The sequence below is a fragment of the Canis lupus genome, chromosome 4 (assembly GCF_003254725.2).
Source record: "Canis lupus dingo isolate Sandy chromosome 4, ASM325472v2, whole genome shotgun sequence".
NCBI classification, from domain to species: Eukaryota; Metazoa; Chordata; class Mammalia; order Carnivora; family Canidae; genus Canis; species Canis lupus.
The window spans coordinates 24,395,420-24,417,143 of NC_064246.1; the positions used below are offsets into that span (position 1 = coordinate 24,395,420).

Genomic DNA, 21,724 nt, shown 5'->3' on the forward strand with positions numbered 1-21,724 from the left:
TTTTTTTTTTTTTAAGGATTTTATTTATCCATTTGAGAGAGACAGCATGAGAGAGACAGAGAGAACTCGAGCATGAGACAGGGCAGGAGGAGAGAGAGAAGCAGATTCCCTGCTGAGCAGGGAGCTGGACCCCCAGGTCTTGATCCCAGGACCCTGTGATCATGACCTGAGCCAAAGGCAGAAGACAGATGCTAAACTGACTGAGCCACCCAGGTGCCCCAAAACATGCTTTTACATTTCAAGGCTAGCTGTAATACAGGTGGAAGGGTGAAGAAATGAAATGAATAAATGAAAGATGAAAACTACAGAAAATCACTGTGGTTCTAACAACACAACACTGAAAGAAAATGAAGTAAAAGAGTACATTTTAATATGTCAGTAAATAAGGCATGTGGAAAGGTATAAGAGGGAAAAAGCTTGTCTTCTTTGGAGGCAGGAGAAAGGAACTGTGGCAGGTGATCTGACCAGGCAAAAGAAAACCAACCAAATAGGATTTAGCCTCATGGGGATTAATTATTGACCCTACTGGTCAAGAGAGTCAGAAATTTTTTTCATCAAATATTAACTTTCAACTACTCTGTTTTGCAATTTCTAAGGCATTTTAAAGCATCCCCATCTATTTTCAGGCTTTTAAAATTTTTTTCTTTTTATTTCAAAATCATCTTCAGTCAATTATTCCTGCTTTTTTAGGATTTTCTTCCTATATATTTTTTTCTCTTTATTTTCAGACTATTTTTCCTACTCTTCTATATTTGTGATAGGGAAAAAGCAGAGCTTAAATGTATGTAAATGTAACATAAATGGTCAATAACCGAAATGGCTAAAAAGGAAGATTAGCCGGAATTAGCTAAAGAGCTACAAAATAATCTCAAATCACAAAGTTTCCAACACTAGAAAACATGATTTGGTAGTATTACTTTGACCAAACTGTTTTGTTGAGAAATGTCCTTTAATCCAAATTTTGGCATGAAGCACAGATCTGTAGAGTAATCAATAACATTCACAAATTAATTTCATCCAGATTTAATGCATGGTGGCTGAAAAAAAAAAAAAGAGTCTAAAGCAAGTTTTAATTTGGAAGTTGGAAAAATAAACCAGGGATACTTATTGATCAGGGAGGGGGAAAGGGCATAGATATTACTTTTTCTATGACTGGGTTAGGAATCCTAGAAATCAACTAATCCTGTTCCCCAACTCTAAGCAAAAAGCTACAAATTATTAGCCCCTTGAGGCCACCAACAACAGGAGTGCCTGCAGCCTTTGCCAACTGACCAGCTTTACTATAAAGTACCAGAGGCCTAGGCCTCTCTTCTTTAACATTAATGGCAACTATCCAAATAAATTCTGAATTTTTCTGTATTTCTTTTACACCATGCCATCTCTGGCAGTTCTTCTCCCTCTCAATACTTTTCATTTAGGCCTCCAGAATTCCCATTATATATTTTTTAACTCACCTCTCCCCCCATACACATATACACACAGCCTCTTCAGATCTTCACATAATGCTGTCATCTCTCTAGCTTAATTAAATCTTAGTTACTGAAGGACAGCACTTTTCAAACTTTTTTCAAAATGGATGCTGCATATTTTTCCACACTCCACTACTATCACCAGAAAAGGCTTCAGTCTTAGTGCAGCTCCATATTACCACTTCCAATTTCATCACTCCAATGAAGAAAAAAATACCTTCTCCTTTGAGGTTCATGCCTTCCAGCTAGTTTATCCTTGTCCCTTCCATCTACTTAACCTTCTAGTCATCTCTCACATCCAACTCTGGTTCCTGGCTTGCAAGCCTTCTCCAGTCAATCCCATCATCAACATCCATGTGGGATGATCTACATAAAACTTAACCGCAGTATTTGAGCTCCATTCCACTTCAATTCCTCAGCCTTGCCCATAGTTACTCTCTGCCTCTGAAACCTGAACTGCAATCTCTCTCTCACTCCATGATTGAAACCTCCTATCCTTCCAATCCCCCTCTCATTACTCCCTCTGTTCTTCAATTGTATTAAGAAACTGGAGGGGCACGTGGGTGGCTCAGTCGGTTAAGCGACTGACTCTTGATTTCGGCTCAAATCATGAGTCAGGGTCCCAAGATGGAGCCCCATGTCCCGCTCTGAGCTCAGCAGTCTGCTTGTCCCTCTCCCTTGCTCCTATCACCACTCTCTCTCTCAAATCAAGCAATCAAATCCTTGAAAGGAAGGAAGAATGAAAGAAAGAACGAAAGAACGAAAGGAAAGAAAGAAGCTGGACAGCCCCTCCTTATCAATTCCCTTCTGGGTATCTTTGTTTCTTACAGTTTTAAAGGTATTCCACCATCCACCCACCTTTTTAAAACATTTTTTATGTATTTATTCATGAGAGACAGAGACAGAGAGAGGCATAGAGAGGGAGAAGCAGGCTCCATGGAGGTAGCCCGACGTGGGATGCCAGGTCTCCAGGATCACACCCTGGGCTGAAGGCAGTGCTAAACCGCTGAGCCACAGGGGCTGCCCCATCCACCCACTTTTTAAACATCTTAAATTACTTTGCCCTTTTGTCCTCTTCTACCTAAGGGAAAACTGCCAAGTCTTGGATGAGTTGGGTTCTAAACTTGGGTGCTTACTATAAAGTTATCAAAATGGCCCAGTGCTACTACAAATTCACCATCTCCAACTGAGTCGTGGGCATTCCCCAGCAATCCTATTAAACATTCTCTCTCCCATGCTCCTCAGTGAAGATTTCAAATAGTCCCCTTTTTCTTGAACCCTTTACTCACTTTATCTCTTAGTTATCAAATTTGTGTCCAATTTCAGAGAAAATCAAGGCCTTCAGACCAAACTTCACTTTTTTGCTCCTCTCCATCCACATCCACACCAGTATGCATCTTTAAACTTCTCCCCATCTCAGGGAAGAAGTACTCCTCCTATCCTTTACTAAAGGATCCCACTGCATCTCACTCCCCCACCCTCTTAATTTCAATCACCCTCCTCATCTCTCCCATGGTCCTACTGTTTTGTCTGCCTCTGGCTCTCCATTGGGTCTTTCCTTTGAGCATATAAACATACTTACATGTCTTTAAGGTCTTAAAAATCCAAACAAGAAACTTTCCCTTACTCCTCATCCCTGTTTCTACCCTGGATCTTCTCTGAAGAGCATGGTCTTTCATCACTACATACCTGGTGATTAAAACATTGTTACTAATGAATGTTTACTGGATTAATGATATAGTTTCTAAAACATATCTTGACACTAATTTATATAGTAATGACAATAAACTTATACTGCTGGGATCCCTGGGTGGCGCAGCGGTTTGGCGCCTGCCTTTGGCCCAGGGCGCGATCCCGGAGACCCGGGATGGAATCCCACATCGGGTTCCCGGTGCATGGAGCCTGCTTCTCCCTCTGCCTGTGTCTCTGCTTCTCTCTCTGTCTCTGTGTGTGACTATCATAAATAAATAAAAAATTTAAAAAAATTAATTTATACTGCTTTATTTACAGTTTACAAAATATGTACTTTTACATACATAAACCGATATGATTCTCAGAGGCATCCTTGGAGTTTGGTAGGGCAGATTTTGTCCCCACTTCAGAAATGGGATAAGAGGTTCAGAGAAGTTAAATGGATTTCTCAAGGTGTAAGAGGTAGAACCATAGTTGAAATTGAGGTCTTCAGGGCAGCCCAGGTGGTTCAGCGGTTTAGTGCCGCCTTCAGTCCAGGGCATGATCCTGGAGACCCAGGATTGAGTCCCACGTCGGGATCCCGGCATGGAGCCTGCTTCTCCCTCTGCCTTTCTCTCTCTCTCCCTTTCTCTTTCTCTGTCTCTCATGAATAAATAAATAAAATCTTAAAAAAAAAAAAAAAAAGAAAGAAAGAAATTGAGGTCTTCATAATGCTACTCCAATACAATCTGCTTTATACCAACAAAATGGCAATGCTCTTCTGACTGAGTCATCAAAAGTTTTCTCATCATGAAAATAGGTATAACCCACTCTCAGTGCCAGGAGTAGAAGCATGCATTGGCCACATGCTCTAAGAAAAGATTCAATAAATCCTATAGCACAGTTTTCAAACTTTCAAGGTACCCCTTGGATTCCTTTTAAATCTGTGGTAGTTGTTTGAATGCAGCACCTTCCCTTAAAACTGGTTCCCCCTTCCTGTCTTATTTTTGACATGGTTATCACCATTCTGTCACTGGAACTTAAAATTTTAGTGTCATTGTTCTCTCTCAGGACTCCCAAGTCCTATTGATTCTTCAAATTCTTTTCATTTTCACACACCCCCATTGCTGCGATGCTAGTCAAGTCTTATCACTTTGTGTACTAAAAACAATCTAACTCAGCTCTACTTTCCCTCCCTGTTGACTGTATAAAACACTGCTAGATTAACCTACTCAAAAATTTGGGGTAGTCTCTTAAGAACTAAAGAATAAAAGGGAGGAAGCATCAAACTTATTTCTAAGGTCCTTCATTTGACCATTCCCAGTCTTTTACATATCATTCCAATCTGCCTCCAACTACAATTGTTCAATTTAATCAATCCTTAAAGCAAAATTAGTTTGTTTCCTTCAAAAGTTGTATTCTTCTACCTGTTCCCACAACCAATCATTGATCCAATATATCTGCTTCCAATATTCAGAATTTGCATCATATCTGGTTTCTCTCTTTCCCTTAATTCATGCCTTGGTCATTCTGCACTTGGTCCTCAGATGTTGAATAAAGACTTTTTCCCCCTAGAATTACTACAATTTTTTCATTTTGCCCACTCTACAACACTCAGAATACTCTAAAATGTTATAATCTTCTGACACCTTGATTTAAGCCTCTCCCTTCCTAATATTTTGTTCTACATAATACCATGTTACCTTTCAAAAACCAAGATACTGGATCATTCTTCTGTTTTAAAACCTTCAATAATAATGATGATGTCTACCACCGGTTAAGTATTTATCATGTGCCAGGCCATGCACTGAGGTACATACTTTACATGGTCTATCTCCATTAATCCTTCAAGAACCCCATTAATAATACTTTATTAACTCTATTTTACAGATGAGAACATTGAAGCTTGGTGATATTAAGTATCTTGTCCACACAGTGAAAAGGTTATCAAGATAAAGTTAGGAGTCAAACCCAGGCCAATTCCAAAGCCTCTTAATCATCCAGAAGCTACACTGCTTATTAGCTTAAGTGTCAGCTCCTCAACTTAGTGTACAAAAGACTGTTTCCAACTTCATCTTCTGCCACTTGTCGCCAAGCACTTTACACACTATTGTCACACATTTTCAAGCTTTTTTTTTTTTTTTTTCAAAACTCCATGCCTTTCTGCTGCTGGTTACTCTACTCTAGTCCTACCCTCTATCTGGAAAAATTCTACTCATCCTTCAAGGCACACCTCAAAACATAAATCCTCTCATTGTTGCTTTTTATCCAAATAAGAGAGTCAACTCCTTCTTTACAGTTCCAATAGCCTCTGTACATACTTTTTCTATTTACTTCCAATAATGTCTCCCCCACTAGACTGCCAGCACTCCGAGATAATCTTAATTATAGCTAATTAATTAATTATATCGAATCCAATTCTTGATCTTCCAGGCCTATTATGCTTTGGTACAAAGCAGGAACTCAATAAATGTTGCACCAATCCTCTGCCTTTTTAAATCCTACCCTTCCTTCAAGGCCTCCTTTTTCCTTGTATAAATCCCTATTAGACCATCCCAATCCAGAGTCATCACTACCTCCTTTGAACTCAAACAAGTCACTGGCTCTGTCACTTATCTAGCAATTATTAATGACATCCAAACTTATGACATATATAAATAACTTTTCATGAGTACTTATTTCTCCAAGGACCAAGATTGTTCTTTTTTTTTTATACTTCTGTTGTTTCCCTATAGTTTTTAGCATACAGCAGGCATTTAATAAATATTTGCTATTTGATTAATGTTCTAAAATAAATTTTCTATAACATAAAAGGATGCCCAATTATATTCAGCTAATTTTATGTGTGTAAATAAACATTTTTATGATAAAATGAAGTCATTTGGTTGGTATGAAAATACACCTCATTTAATAAATCAAGATTCTTTTCACCAATCTTTTCCTTACAACTCTTGCTAATTCATTTCCTACTTGAACCTGAAGTTTTGCCTTACTTCTTACTGAGCAGCTATATTTCTTTCTTGGCATTTTCCCTTTAAGATGACTTGTTACCACCGTATTCTCTTTCCTTCCCTTCCTCCGTTCCTCCTTCCATCTTTTTCTGTCTCTGTCTCTCTTATATACACACTCTCAGACCCTATTTTCTCTTTTTCTTTGCTTTCCCTGGGACACATGGTACTGAAGATTTATTTTAGAATGCTTAACAGTTTAATGGGAGTGGAAGGAAAAAGAAAAATAATTCAATGGGCAGCCCAGGTGGCTCAGCGGTTTAGCGCCACCTTCAGCCCGGGGTGTGGTCCTGGAGATCCAGAATCGTGTCCTATGTGGGGCTCCCTGCATAAAGCCGGCTTCTCCCTCTGCCTGTGTCTCTGCCTGCCTCTCTCTCTCTCATGATTAAATAAATAAAATCTTTAAAAAAAAATCGTTTTCAAGAGTTATCTTTTTAGATAGGTAAGTCCACAAAATACATTTTGTTAACAAAATTTAAAATTCAAGTTGCTTTAAAATATGATGAAATAGTCTAGCAAGAAACACTGGTAGCCATGTGACCCAAAGACCTATGTGGGTCATCTAACAATCTGTAATGAAAATAAGCAATCCTAATAAAGCTAGGTACTGGAAAACACTTGAGCCAAATGACCTCAGACTTATAAGCAGGGCAGCTGGCAACAGAACTGAAATGAATCGCAAGGCTGCCCATCAGAAATACATCAGCTTAAAAAACTTAACAAACACTTCAGCATTTTGGTTCACTCTGAAAGTCTGATAATTTAAGAGATAAGCTTAATAAAACCTAGGAAATAAAGAGAATATATTGAATGCAAAAGAAAGTCACATTGTGCATACTAAAATGAATATAAACACAATACAGACAATGCTTTCTCAGTGATAAAGGTGAATTCTTATATCAAGACTAACAGATTCAATAATCTCAAGAGACAATTGAATTTAAGAAATCCATGACCTCATCTATATAGCAAAAAGTAAATTTTTAAAACATCTGGAAATAAAAGGTAGTATCTGGATAATTCAGATCAGGAAATTTGGGAAGGGGGAGGAGAGCAAAGTACATAAATTCAGGGTTTTTTGCTTTAATTACCCATATCAATTTTGCTCATGTAGCAGTAAGGCATTCATGCAGATACAATTAGCCATTTTTCCTAATTTGTTTCCATTTTCTTATTTCCAGCTTATTTTAGCTGAATAGAAAAAATGCTTAAGAGAAAATAGTTAAGAGGACATACTATCTCACCTAAACCACTGGGCTATAGCAACTCTCAAACAGAAGAATTTGACCTGAGCCAGCAGCAGCTGGAGTAGGCTCAGAAAAGAAATTGCTGGGGTGCCCAGGAGGCTCAGTCAGTTAAGCATCTGCCTTCAGCTCAGGTCATGATCCTGGAGTCTTGGGCTTATTAAGTCCAGCATTGGGGTCCCTGCTTAGCAGGGAGTCTGCTTATCCCTCGCTTTCTGCCCCTCCCCCACTCCATGCTCTATTGCTAATAAATAAATAAAATATTTTAAAAAAAAGAAATGAAACTTGCTTTAACTAGCCAGAAAAACCTGATCGCCCATGATCAGCAATATAGAATCACCATTAATTATTTCAGTGAAGGCAGCCCTGGTGGCGCAGCGGTTTGGCGCCGCCTGCAGCCCAGGGTGTGATCCTGGAGACCCAGGATCGACTCCCACGTCAGGCTCCCTGCATGGAGCCAGCTTGTGTCTCTGCCTCTCTCTCTCTCTCTGGGTCTCTCATGAATAAATAAATAAAATCTTTTAAAAAAAATATTATTTCATTGAAAAGTTAATCAAATTAATACATGAATCCCCTACGGTATTCCAAGATCTCAAATTTCATATGAAATGGAACTTTAGGCACATATTAAACACAGAAAGATCTACAGCCCCTTTGAAACCATCATGACCATAATATATAGGCCTCCTGATTAGAAGTTTAAGAGTGTGAAATTTAGAAACAAAAAGGAAGTTTCAGGGAGTAAAAGACTACCTGTATTCAGTGCCAACGATGATCTACATATTACTACTATGCAAAACTAGCACATACTTAAGCTTGTAAGAAACCTGGATTTTAACAAGCTGGACTAGCATTGTAGTCATATATGTTCTGACAAGGGCGTTCTCTATCATTAAATATAACATTATTGTACAATTATCAAAAGAAGGCAGGCAAGAAGCCTCAAGATGAAATTCAAAAGGAGTCATGATGTCAAGGTCCTGGGATCAGGCCCCGGATTGAACTCTGTTCAGCATCAAGTCCGCTTCTCCCTCGCTCTCTGTGATCTCTCTCTCTCAAATAAATAAATCTTAAAAAAAGGAAAGAAATCCAAAAGTGGATTTCTGTATGAACGGTGAATTTCCCTGTAATTTCTGAGGAAGCCACAGCAGAGACTCCATGAGCAGTGCAAACCAGTCTGTTGCCACCATCTCTAAACATGTGATCCATATGGGGCATTCCAGCTGCTAACAAATTCCATAAAGAAATGAAAGTTGTCTTGGTGAAGAATATGCTACTAAACACATGAGATCTTATACCCACGAGCTCTATTTAACTGTAATTTTCTACACCAAAAAGCTCCTTTCCTCTTTACCTAAATCAAGTGACTTTTATTCCATACCAAACACCTGCTATGGTGGCTATCTTGGACTCCAACTCACCCCTAAAGAATATGCCTTATGTTTGGAATTTTATTTTTTTTAAAGAATTTATTTATTTATTCATGAGAGACAGAGAGAGAGAGACAGAGAGAGAGAGAAAGGCAGAGACACAGGCAGAGGGAGAAGCAGGCTCCATGCAGGGAGCCTGAGGTGGGACTCGATCCCGGGGCTCCAGGATCATGTCCTGGCCGAAGGCAGGAGCTAAACCACTGAGCCACCCAGGGATCCCCCTGGAATCTTATTTTTACTACATTAAAGCAGTACAGGAAAACATTATCATATATATGCCAAAAAAAAAAAAAAACAGAAGATTCACAAGCATAAGGTTAGCACAAACTAATTGTTAGGGAATAGGACTCCCTGTCCCAATAGTAGGGTGAAAAGTGCCTACGGAAATGAATATACAACACAGATATATAGTCAGAAAATGAAGAGGCAGCCCATGTTTCTGTTCCCAATCCCCACAAAACTCCAGTATTTAATGTTAATGATCAGCAATATAGAATCACCATTAATAATTTCACTGAAATTACTAATCTTAACTACCAATCTTTTTTTCCCCTTTTTATAAAGCTTTCTCAGGACAAGGATTCCATAATCTCCATAATCTCTTTATTCAGTTCATTCGCCTGGCCCAACTGGATATACTACTAACTTTTAAAAATTATCTACATAAGCCTGGATATAAATCAGTGTTATTATTGAGTCTCAAATTGAAAAATTAAAATAAAAAAAAAAACCACAAAGGAAAAAGGTTTTCTTGTTTTTAAATCTTTTAATGGAAACGTATCTGGTCAAATTTCAAAAACTGTACTAACAGTGTTTAAACATTGTGCCAGTATATTTGAGAAGCTGAATGAAAATTATCTAGTCTTCCAAAATAAGTATACAATAAAACTTTATTCTAAAACGATGTCAATTTATTGACCAAGCTACATGGTATAAAGAAAAATCATTTCAAATTGTTTTTCATCTCCACAGCGGTGTTTGAAGTTGATAAGACTCTCCCAGAGAGCATGGAAATCTTAGGCAACAGTAAATTTGCCCTCAATTTCTCTATTCTAAATTAATCTGCTGACCTGTTGTCAGTAAACACACACAAATTCTGCCCCAGTGAGAAGTATTTAATTTTTTCTGCTATGGGTGTGTGTTCGCAAGGTGAAGGGTTGGCCTTTGACCAAACGGTGCTGACGGTTTTCTAAGTAAATGCTTTTTCCTATCCACGAGGCGTTTTTCCTTTGATGCTGCCTTGTTCTCCATCTATTCTGCACTTAACGCTGGGGCCCCCAAATCCTGCCTCGTCTCTTCACCCTCAGTCCAATCCCACATGGTTCCCCCAGTTGCCGCGTGGAGTGACACCTGAGGGCCAAGCGCGAACCCCTGCGGCTGGCGCTAACTAGGCGCGAACCGGGCTGACGGCTGTCACTGGGGAGCAGGCGTGGGCCAAAGCCGAGGTGAATTCTGACGGCTCATCGCCCGGCCCCGCGTGGCTGAAGGTCTCCAAGCCCCTCGGTCCGCCCAGGGAAGCCAGGCGTGCAGCTGTCGCGGGGCAGGAAGCGAATCGCGGCCTCTGGGCCGCTTTGACAGGCCCAGGAGAAAAAGAAAGGGGCTCACTGCGGCTAGGAGACACCCCTACGTCTAGGAGACCTCAGGAGCGAAACCCCCGCCTCGGGCCTGAAGGCAAGCCAGAGCCCGCGGAGCCGTCGCTACCGACTCAGCCCAGCCCAGCAGGGGCCCGCCCAGGGGCCACTCCCCAAGGGAGGCAGCCAGTTACTCGCCCGCCCTTCCGGGCCCGCTCCGGAGGGGACGGTCTCCCGCCCGCCCTCACACACAGCTCCTCAGGCCAGGCCCCCAGGGCTTCGTCCACCTCTCACCTTTGACGACGCGGTCAGCCCCGGGAGGGGGCGGCGGGGGCGGGGGTGGGGGCGGTGCAGCCCGGGCCGGCTCCGGGGCGGCCATGCTGGGCCCGGGGCTCGGCTAGGCGCTGGGCCGGGCGGGGTTGGGGGCGGGGGCGGCGGCTACCAGAGCCAAGCGGCGGCGCCGCCGGGGAACATGGCGGACCCTCTTTCCCTACAGAGGGGCTAAGACCGGCATGCACCGCGCTTGCGGGGGCGGGGGCGGGGCAGACTCTAGGGACCTGAGCAAAATTACTGAGGCTGGGAGAGAAACAGGACGAGGCCAAGGGATCAGGTTAAAATTCTAGGCAGACAGAAACAATAGAGAATGAAGAAGGAAGGAAGGCTATTACTAGAAGCTGCCGTGAATGAGTGCTAGGAAACAGGACATTGGTTCTCATGGAGCTCCAAAGATGGGGAGAATTAAACCTCAGAATCTAATAGAGAAAAAATATATCACAGTTTGGCTACTAAATCTGGGTACTTTGGTTGTTAAACGGATAGGAAAATAGACGAGGCATTGCACGTTCTAGCGAGAAGTGACTGTACAAAATGGAGTTTGAGAAGCTGGCCCTTACGTTTAGAGCCTAGAACTGTCAGGAGTCTGAAGGTATAGGGTTAGAATAAAGTTAGAACAGAATAGGTCCAAAGGTAAAGAATCAAAAGGGTAAGTGGAAAGGAAGGGATGACACCAAGAGATGTTCAAAGTGTACAGAATTCACCTGAAAAGGAGTCTCCTTCTCAATCCATTCAGAAAACAGAGATTTGTAAGGCAAAGGAGTATATAGAGAATTAGAAATTGGACATTAGCTTCTCATAAGAAATACCTCATAGGGTACTTCTGTGCACATACAGAATCTGAGCCCAGGCAACTTATTGGAAACTTTATAGGGGTGGACCTTCATGAGAAAGGGGATAGTGGGATAAAAACTGTTCAATCAATAATTATTAGAAGGTGTGTGTATGACAGTAAAAGGTGTACCGAATCATGGGCAGAGACCAGTGTGTCCACTAAGATCTATATGTCTTGATGGCATAGTATCCAAGTGGGGTGAGAAATTCCTGCCCATCTTCCTGCTGTATACTTAGTGTGTTCAGAATTTGTTCACAATGGACGATGTTAATTAGGTAAGCAGTGGTCCAAAGGTCTCAACACTTTTCTACTTCTGTCAATCTCCAATGATCTTGAGACCTGGGATAAAAGAGGGGTATTCTTGGCAAAGGGAGCCCACAGCATATCTTTTAGAAGGAGAATTTGGGAGTGAAACAGAGGTGAAAATGGATCATTCTGGGCAATAATTGTTCCTCTTCACCATCCACAGCCACCTGCTTTAAAGACTTGAGGACCACCAGAGGAAGTGCAGAAGTTGAACAAGGAAGGCAAGGGAAGGGGAGGCCATGGGAAGAGAGCAAGGAAGGGACAGGAGGCATATTACAAACTTGTAAAAGGAGAGCACCAAGAGTACATAGATTGGGAGTGAGAGGGCTTTCTAAGAGGGGTATGAATGGGAAAATCTCTCTAAGGAGGAAAGGAGAAAGTATGCAATATACGGTGTGCCTCCAAGCAGAAAAGAAATAGGAATATACTAGCAGCAGTAATAACAAGGAAAGTCACTCCACTTTAAAGGCCCACTGATTCCTACCTTCATTATATATCCTTCAACTATCCTTAAACTATTTAGCTCCTCACCTTCACTCAAAAGCCACACACACACACACACACACACACACACACACACATACACACACACGTTTGTCCCAAGGCTCTCTCTTTGGGAGCCCCAGGCCACTGGGAATTGGTATTTTTTGCTTATCCAGGCCTTCCCCCCCACCCTCAATATAAAAGAGCAAGACCATACAAAAGGCATTAAATAGACAATTAAATGACAAGGAATTAAATACAACTATCTTAAAGATTTATTAATGAAAAATACTTTACAAAACCAGTATGTTTGGCCCTAAAATAGTTTAGCTGACTCTGAGGGTTTACAACAGTGACTGAGCAAGTGGCAGTAATGGCTCTGCTGCTGAGGACAGGAAGGTGTGTGAGTGTGCCGGATTCCATCTGTTCAGAAGGACAAATATTATGTTGGCAGCTCTGCATTGTAGGCCTAAGGTTTGGGGGCACAGGGAAGGCTGACAGTCCACGATACCTGGGCAGGTAGGCTGTTCTGAATGATATGGTCAGGACCATGACCACAAGCTACATGCCCCTCCAAGGATGGGGTATGGGGAAGACAGAAGGCCAGGTAATAGGGATAGGTAGGTAAAACAAAGAACAGAAGTTGGCAGTATAGTAGGGAACAGAGGATGAAGGCTGAAGTGCAGGTGGGGGCATAAGGGATCCAGGAATAAAATAGTGACACTAAGATCCTAAGGAATGGCTAGTGTCCAGGGTAATATGGATTTATCTTTAAAGTGGCTCAAAGCCCTAAACAGCAATTGCTTTCTTTTGCTAGCTGAATGAAAATTGGAATTTTAAATATTTCTCTCAAAGAGCTAGGTGTTGTTAGGGGTTCCAGGTACTCCTAGGAGAAACTGCCAACTCTATGTTGAGATGAAACTAGCACAACCCTGGCAGGGAGATGCAGGGTGCCAACCAACCCCTCCACAGTATAGTTTAATAGAGAAAGCTGTGGCTCCAGGAAAGGAAAGGGGTGACCCCTTACCACCTATTGTGCTGTAGGGCCCTAGCCCTTATCTGCTCTCTTCCAGGAGCATCTGCTAGAACAAACAGAAACTCCTCTCCCCGTATCCTCCTGTGCCCAGATTGTGGGGCATAACTGGTTTGCCTCCAGTCATCATCTGGGGGCATATCTACTCGTCGAGGACCAGGGACTCGAGACCCAGGAACAGGACCCAAATTCCAAGCTGACTTCAGGGGTACATGAAGACTGCTTGATGGTGGAGACACAGGATAAACAACAGGAGGGTAGGAGGAAGAATGGAAAAGATCCCCCCAGGACTGAGCATGAGGAACCTGAAGGCCATGGTGCCTTTCTGGTAGTGTGGCAGTGTGTGTTGGCTGAGGCTTGCACACTGGAGTACTCAGGAATCTTGCCCCAATATGCTGGTTGGTCTCTGACCATGGCCCCCATGAGGCATCTGTTCTGGAACGATGTGGGAGACTCTGGTAGTTCAGAGTCCTTCCTGTGTACTTGACCCCCTGGCAAGTTTCACCCCTGTCACACATAGCCAGAAACTGCTGGACACTCCTCGAAGTTCCTGGGAAGAGAAAAAGAAACCCAAAGATTAAGCATCTTCAGTAAACCATTCTCCTTCCCAAAGAACCTTTCCTGACTGTTCCTCTCAACTCCCCATACCTCCAAGAGCATATACCTAAGGGAAAGAAGCCTAGCTTTGCTTTTAATTTCATTTTTAAAAATTCTTAATACACATCAAAATCAAGTCTCTTACCTCCAACCTGGGCAAAAATTGCCATACTTCCACCTCACTCTACTATAACTCTTCCTCCGCTTCCTCCCAAATGGCTCCCTGATATTACAAATATATACTCTCACTGTAACAACTCTACTCCTAGAGTCACCACTCCAAAACATCACTCTGCTTTTCTTAATATGGTACTTTCACTCCAGTTAATCTGTTTCTGCTTACATTCTTGCTCAGTCTCTAAGATCTCTGTTTTTGTTCACACTACTCCTACCACATACACAGTGTGGAATGCCTTTTCTATACATTAATTCCTCTTTACTTAAAAGAAACAAAATACATTATTTTAAAAAGTAACTCTATTTTTTTAAGTAGGCTCCACGCCCAGCATGGAGCCCAATGCGGGTCTTGAACTCATGACCCCAAGATCAAGATCTGAGCTGAAATCAAGAGTTGGATGCCCAACTGCCTGAGCCACCCAGGCGCACTGCAAAAGAAATCACTTATAAAAATACTTTCCATTCTTTATTTTATAACTCATCCATATCTGCAGTATATTCTTGTATGTATATTCTGATAGTTGCAGCTCTGAGCTCTTTAAAAAACAAGAGCTGACTTCTTTCTCCCTATGTTCACTATAGCATTTAATGCAGAATAGGCTTCACTAATTGCTGCCTGATGGAACAGATGCCCCTAACAACTGTCAAAGAGGGGTGGTTACCTGGCTGCTCCACTGAGTAATAGGAAGTTCATCTATCCAGAAGGCCTGTTTACCCAAACCTCCCTAAAATTTGGACACATATTAATAATACCACTCTTACATTCTGTTCTAAAACCACAACCACACCCTGCCCCAGGGCACCCTGTAAGCCAGGGTTTCTCAATCTCAATACTACTGATACTTGAACTGATACTACCTGTTGAGGGTGTGGGGTACAGGTAAACTGCCCTGTGCATTCATTATAGGATGTTTAGCAGCATCCCTGGTTTCCACTCACTAGATGCCAGTAGTACCTTTCCTTTCCCATTGAGAATCCCTGCTTTAAGCAGACTCGGTCTCTTTGTGAGGAAAAACAGTAGCAAATCTTGCAATGGAGTGTCAAAGAATGCCTGAAGGATGCTATCCACCTTCCCCAAGATTGCCGGCCTGTATACATGGCACAGGTATTCCATACACAGGGTCTCCCCAGGTCTCCCATTATCTCCTTATCTTCCTAGACCATCCCTCAGCTGAGACTCAGGGGATAGTAGGAGAGAAACTAGCTAAGAGAGATGATATTTTGTTTTGGGAGGATCCTAAAGATTGGGTATTAACTCCCCTTGGTTGCTTAAAAGCTTATCTTATCATGATAGACCCTCTTCATTTTCTTGGGTAGTTAGACTAAGGATCTAGACCAGCCAACCATATTGACTAAGTAATGATTCAATCACAATTTATCTAGACCAATGTTTGATCTTCTAGTTGTAATTCATATCCCTTCACCACCCACCTTGGGACTCTAGCACCCATCCCACAATAGAGTGTACTGATTTGATCCTTCTAGGTTATCTCTGGAAAAGTACCACATTATGGTACATGATAATTAGATTTGGGGAGAATTACCTGGGGGTCTATGGGGCTCCCCTGCCATGCTGGGCATCAAGACATCTGGGGACAGGAACTGTGGTTGGGGTGGGTACAGTTGGGGACCAAGGAGAAACACAGGAGGGTCATGGATGACAGGGAGGGAAGAGGAGCTGGAACAACGGTGCCCGGTTTCCAAAGGCTTTTTCCTCGCATTTGATGAATCCTTATAGTGAGACAAGACAAAAAAACATAAAGATGAGGATTAACACACAGCAGGATATGGTTGGGTAAACACAGTGAGGCACGCAGGGAGAGATGGAGGGGATTAGAGTACCAATATGCCTAGTTCTGGAGAGGAACCCAATTTACTCAGTCCCTCTTCCCATCACCCCTCTAGGAACATCCAGACCATTATGAACTGGAGACATGGAACTTCAGATCCTCTTCCTTTATCTTTCTCATAGCCCTCATCTTCCCAACCATACCCTCTAGGTCTTTGGCAAACTCTTTAATGCTAACGGTAGACACAAATTTAAAAATAGAGAAGAAATAAGAAAAAAATCAAAAAGCCCGAGAGACTGAAAAAAGAAAATTCTGTACACTCACTAAATACTCTGAACTAAAAATGTATCTCCTTAAATGTACAATCAGGAGCTCTACTAGTCCACCTTCTCACCTGTCACTGCTACATTCCAGTTTCGTCTTTTGCCAGTCAAGCAAGACACCAATATCCTTCCAAATTCTACCTCCTGGTACCACATTTTCCTAAGTCACCTCGATTCAAATGCTGACATTGCCCTTAATTTTTCACTGCTCATCCACAATTCCATTAGATACCTTTGTCAAGGACTATCATTTTTACCTATAGGTTTCATATTTAAACTCAAGTGGGCCACTGTAACAGCCTCCAATCTGATCTACCTACCTCCAAGCCTGCTACTTCTTACTGTGGCCTGCAAGTTCCCATGTGATAGCAATACTGATCTTTGTCACTTTAACTCTAGCCTTGCTGTGCCTTTTTCACTATAAGTTTCTTAATGTTCCTCAAACACACCAAACTCATTCCAATTCAGGGCCTTTTCATTTATTATTTTTGTTACCTGGAATAGTCTTCCCATGACTCATACCATCCTATCACTGATGTTATTTTCTTAGAGCTGATTTCCCTTACTACTCTATCAAAAATAGCCCTGAGAATAACCACTATTACCTCTTTACTCCTTTTCCCATTGGTTTTTTATTCTTCTCGATCACACACATTGTCTGGGGTTTACTTATTATTTATTATCTTTCTCTCCTGGTGAATACATTTCTTTTTACTCCAGTATTCCCAGCACCCTCAACAAGACCTGAAACATTACAGGCATTACATTATTACATTAAATGAAATAATCTATATGCCAGTATATCTTATTTCCTAACTAGGTTGTAAGCTATTCAAGGGCAGAATTGTGTTATTTCATCAGTGTATGCTCATAGCACCTACTACAGCATGGTATATATTAGGCATTTACCATCAGCCTAAGGGCCAGGTGCCAATCCTCTCAGTAAGTGACACAACCAACTATTCCTATCTTCTGCACAAAAGAAAGTGATGCCACATTTTCTTGGTTTCCCCTTTTATCTCTCTGGTCCTCACTCCTTTTAAGGTTCTTCAGATGAACCACTTAAATATGGTACTCATCAGGGATATGTCCTGGCTCTTCTCCTCTTTTCAATATCCTTTTCCCTCTTCAATGGCTGTGATTCTTGAATCTTGATTTCAAGCTTCTGTGTTACATCCAAAGGCCTACCAGATATCTCAAGCATAATATATCTAAAATTATATATAGCTCTTCCCTCAAATACATCATTATCAACGCGTAATTCTTGGGTTGATTCTCCGTGATCCTCCTCTCCCCATATCCAATCAGACACCAAGTCCCAATGACTTTTACTTCCTCTTTGGCTCTAAACACTTCTCTCTATCCTCCCAAACCCAGTACTGCGGTTCATGGTATGACTCTTGTTTATATTCTTTCCAGTCTCATTTGTCACCACTGTCCTTCCCTCACCAGAATTTAATCTTGCCATACCAAATGAGCTACTTTTGATTCAGTGGGTATCTGCTTCAAGTTCCTTTACCTGTTATATTTGTTATACTTCCTTCAGGAAGCCTTCCCTGATCCCTCAAATCTGGTTTAGGTCCCTTCTATTATACTTCCATAGCATTAAATCCTATCATATAATTCTTTCTTTATCTGTCTCCCCAGGTAGACTGTAAAGGCCATGACTGCAGGGACTACATTTAGCTCACTGATCACTGTCATCCCCAGCACCTGGCACAATACCTAGAACATATCCTCAATAAGCATTTGTTTAAAAGAATGAATCTGAATAAATGAATGATATAGAAGTCAGGAGAAAGGAAGCCAACTCCCTAGAAAAATAACAATTTGCCATTAAATTCACTAACAGTACATGAGAACAAATGCTAGGCAGAAACAACTACCTTTCCCAAAAAAAATGGCAAGTTCTTCAGAGTTGTTTAGGAAAGTTTGAACAATAAATTGAAAAAAAAAAAAAATGACTGCTGCTTGAGAAGAAAACTGGATCTGAAAGGACTTAGTTTTCACTATATCCCCTTTCATACCTTTTAATTTTATATTATGTATTTAAAACTGGTTTTTAAGTTTTTATTGAACTGACCTTGTTCACTCATTAAAGTGAACAAACTTTAATGCACTGGAGCTTTGCATCCTGACCTCTATTATAATGAAAACTCAACTTGCCTTGGGCAAGTATGTGAAATTTCCAAAAGGATAATTTATAAACCTAGCCACTGAAACTATTTGAGTTTGTTTATTTCTTCTGACTTGGGTGTCCCTGCCCATTTCCCCTACAGATCACTGAATTGATTCCATATGAAAAGCCTCAAGGAATAAGACTTTAAGTCATTTTCCTTTTCTTGCTAATGCACATGCTTCATTTTAGCATGAAAGCATGCTGGACCCCATTCAATCTTATACTGGAATAGGGAGGAAAAGGCAAAAACAATATCCCATCCCATCTCTTCCCTTCTTCCTTTGATTAGTGCAATGAGTTTTCACCCAATCAGCAGCCACTGCTTCTGAGACCCAAGGCTACTAGGCTACTAGGACTCTTCTCACCCTAGGGAACCCTATAATATATCTTCCAGAACTGCTACAGGGAAGGCATATTCTTCTGGGCTCCAATAAAATGTGTGTGTCAGTAAAATAGTGACTATATATCGTCATTTTTGCTGAGTACATGTGGCTTTTCCTCAAATTACAACTTTTAGTATCCCCTGCCCCTTCACCTACACTGTATTTTTACCTTATCAAAAGAAAGAGGGTGCTCTGAATAGATAGACCCTGATTCTACTTACAAAACTGTGGGAAGAGACTGGAGCCTCGTCCCTCTCTGAGACAGCGGTGCCACTGAGACTGCGTGAGATGCGGTGAAAGTTCTCTGCACCATACTGCTCATCCTCCCCATATTCCCTCCTGGGGCCTCGGCAAGGTGCAGCCTTCAAACACACAGACATACACAGGCAGACACGAAACGGCAGACCTATGGTTTTCCCACAGACCCTGTCCCCAGGGGTATGGGAGAAGATAGAGTAAGACTCACTCGACCTGAATTAGATGTATTTGAAAAGGTAATGGCCATGTGGCAATCTCTTCTCAATCACAGACCTCTTCCAACAGCCCCACATTACCATGCTCCTGCCTTACCACCAACCCTACCACTCATCTCTTTCCACACTTCCTTTCCCAACGCACCACCCCATGCCAGCACTATAGGACCTGAGGCTGCTACCTGAGAAGCAGGCACTGTGCTGGCTTCATGGAGACTGTGCTCCATTTCTGCTGTTGGGGTCTTTGAGAGACCAAGGCCAGGGGCTGAGTGCAACCTCCTCCCCACACCATCTGCAGAGCCTGAGGAGGAAAACATAAATACAAGTTGAAGCCATCTCTTCTCCTGGAGCCTAACTTTAGCCTGACAGCAAAAAAACTCAGGAGTTCTTTCTTCATGAAATGATAAATATGTATCCGTGAATGGAATAGAGGATGTACTCCTATAATGTAGAAACAGGAGTTTCAGAATATGGATAGTTTCCTTTAGGCCAAAAGGGTCTCAGAACATAGGCTTTGAAGAACCTTGTACAGAACGGGCTCTGTGGACAGACGGCTGAATGTCCCCATCTTGCCTCATTTCATTTTTAAAACACAATTAGCTTTGCTTCTGTCGGACTTGTGCCCAAGACTTACAATATATTCAGAGAAAACTGTCCAACATAGTTGTTCTCTAGAGCATCCATGATGACAAAGGGAACATTATCTTCAGTCCACTTAGGAACTGAAGTGAACATAGTAATGAACATAGTAATCATCTATCAAACCTCCTCATTTTATAGAACAGGAAAATGAGTTCCAGGGTCTGAAAAGTAGTAAACAGATTAACTAGAATTAAAATTCAAGTCTCTTGATTTCACTTCCTATTACTAAGAGCAAGAACTCTTCAACAACATCTTATATGTGTAATGCTTTTTCATTCCCCCATTAGCTTCTCTTAATCACTAACTGCTTAAATTCTAAAAAAAAATCACTGAACACTTATCTCTTCCTCAAAATCTTGCTAGATTATTAAGAGAAGAGCTGCTCCAAACTGGATATGTGATTCCCAAGGGGCTTGCCCCAATACAACTAATTAAGCCTTCCATTCTGAAAATGCACATGCCCTTGACCTACATTTGATGTCTATATCTATCACCAATTCACATCTTGATATTTTGGTTCTAATACATGTATCTAGCTAAAGGAGGATATTCCTGATACTAAGCTAAAAGACTAAGCTAAAATATTACTTTTAGTATTTCCTGGTAAAGAGGCTCTAATACCACCTCAGATTCACCTAGGAATTTTAAAAATACAGATTGCTCTATCTCTCCACAGCCCTGCTGAATCAGAACCTTTGTGGGGTGAAGCCTGGGAATATTTATTTTTAAAAGGCTTCCCCGAGGGGCACCTGGCTGGCTCAGTCAGTGAAGCATGTGACTCTTGATCTCTGGGTTAGGAGTTGGGTGCAGAGATTATTTAAAAATAAAATCTTTAAAAACAAATAAAACTAAAGGCTTCTCCAAAAAGTCTAGGAGAATAGCCCCACATATTGTTGAAGGAAATTTGAAATGTCATAGTCTTTCTAAAAAGCTATTTAGAAATACCCACTAAAATTGAAAATATATTTACACTTTTAACCAGCAATTCTACTTCTAGGAATGAGAAGCAAAAATACCAGTTTACTGAGGCATCATTTGTAGTCTTCACAAAACTAGAAATAAAGTAATGCCCATCTCTAGAAGAATAACTAAATACGCTATGGTATCTCCAATATCAAATATTGCCAAGCCACTTAAAAGAATGAATTGAGTTAAACTAGATGACTTGGAGGGATTTTCATTAAGGATTATTAAGTTAAAAGGGGGAAAAATCTGTAATACTATCCAAGGCAAAAAAAAAAAAAAACCCACTGTAGATCTACATAGGATTATATGAACAGAAAAATACAGAAATATGCACATTAGATTATTATGTGGAAGGTGGAGGATAAAAGGTAGGGACTTATGTAAGGGGAGGAGAAATAAACAAGAAAATGTCTACAATAAAAACAGCATGTGTTTTTACATAAAAGTTTATATGAAAATATTTCTCTGTGTTTTTTAAAAAGCCACTCCCCTTGGGTGACTATGACGGGCAGACAGATTTAAGAATCACAGCTGTAATACTTAGAATTTGGTGTTCTTCTAATAGTCTGATCGCTAGACAATGAGGTGGCCACTAGAACTTCCTGAAGAGAATAGACTGATTATTTTAAAGATAGTTCAGCAGAGGTGAAGGTGGCCACCTATAAGGAGTACTGTTGAGGGGATATATAGATTTGATAGAAGGGAGAGTTAAGATGAGGTCTACTTACTGATGAACAGTGACAAGAAGAAGACTACCAGACATCACACATTTCTGATATAAGGAATACAAAGTAGGACCACCTGGGTGGCT

At 41.2% G+C, this 21,724-nt stretch overlaps 2 protein-coding genes and 1 long non-coding RNA gene across 30 annotated transcripts in view; 1 reads left to right on the plus strand and 2 right to left on the minus strand.

The window, feature by feature from the left end:
* The window catches only part of PPP3CB (protein phosphatase 3 catalytic subunit beta), a 52,148-nt gene extending 41,246 nt beyond the window's left edge, over positions 1-10,902 (minus strand). For 3 of the 7 annotated variants that reach the window (XM_025434761.3, XM_025434760.3, XM_025434759.3), the window contains exon 1: positions 10,688-10,843. In XM_025434761.3, coding sequence (XP_025290546.1) covers positions 10,688-10,772 — 85 coding nt within the window. In that variant the 5' untranslated portion in view covers positions 10,773-10,843. Of the gene's footprint in view, positions 1-10,687 lie in introns of all 7 variants that reach the window. The other 4 variants (XM_025434765.3, XM_025434762.3, XM_025434764.3 and 1 more) reach the window with 2 other exon arrangements.
* A 133-nt stretch (positions 10,903-11,035) lies between these two features.
* LOC118354492 (uncharacterized) lies at positions 11,036-13,998 on the plus strand. The gene is made up of 2 exons (XR_004815080.2): positions 11,036-11,836; positions 13,424-13,998. It is a non-coding gene; the product is annotated as an uncharacterized LOC118354492 (long non-coding RNA).
* USP54 (ubiquitin specific peptidase 54) overlaps positions 12,603-21,724 on the minus strand; it is a 122,603-nt gene continuing 113,481 nt past the window's right edge. For 17 of the 22 annotated variants that reach the window (XM_025434742.3, XM_049108791.1, XM_025434745.3 and 14 more), the window contains 4 exons: positions 19,488-19,606; positions 19,054-19,194; positions 15,702-15,888; positions 12,603-13,933 (listed from right to left, as the gene is read on the minus strand). In XM_025434742.3, coding sequence (XP_025290527.1) covers positions 13,374-13,933; positions 15,702-15,888; positions 19,054-19,194; positions 19,488-19,606 — 1,007 coding nt within the window. In that variant the 3' untranslated portion in view covers positions 12,603-13,373. The remainder of the gene's footprint in view (positions 13,934-15,701; positions 15,889-19,053; positions 19,195-19,487; positions 19,607-21,724) is intronic. The other 5 variants (XM_035715247.2, XM_035715244.2, XM_035715243.2 and 2 more) reach the window with 3 other exon arrangements.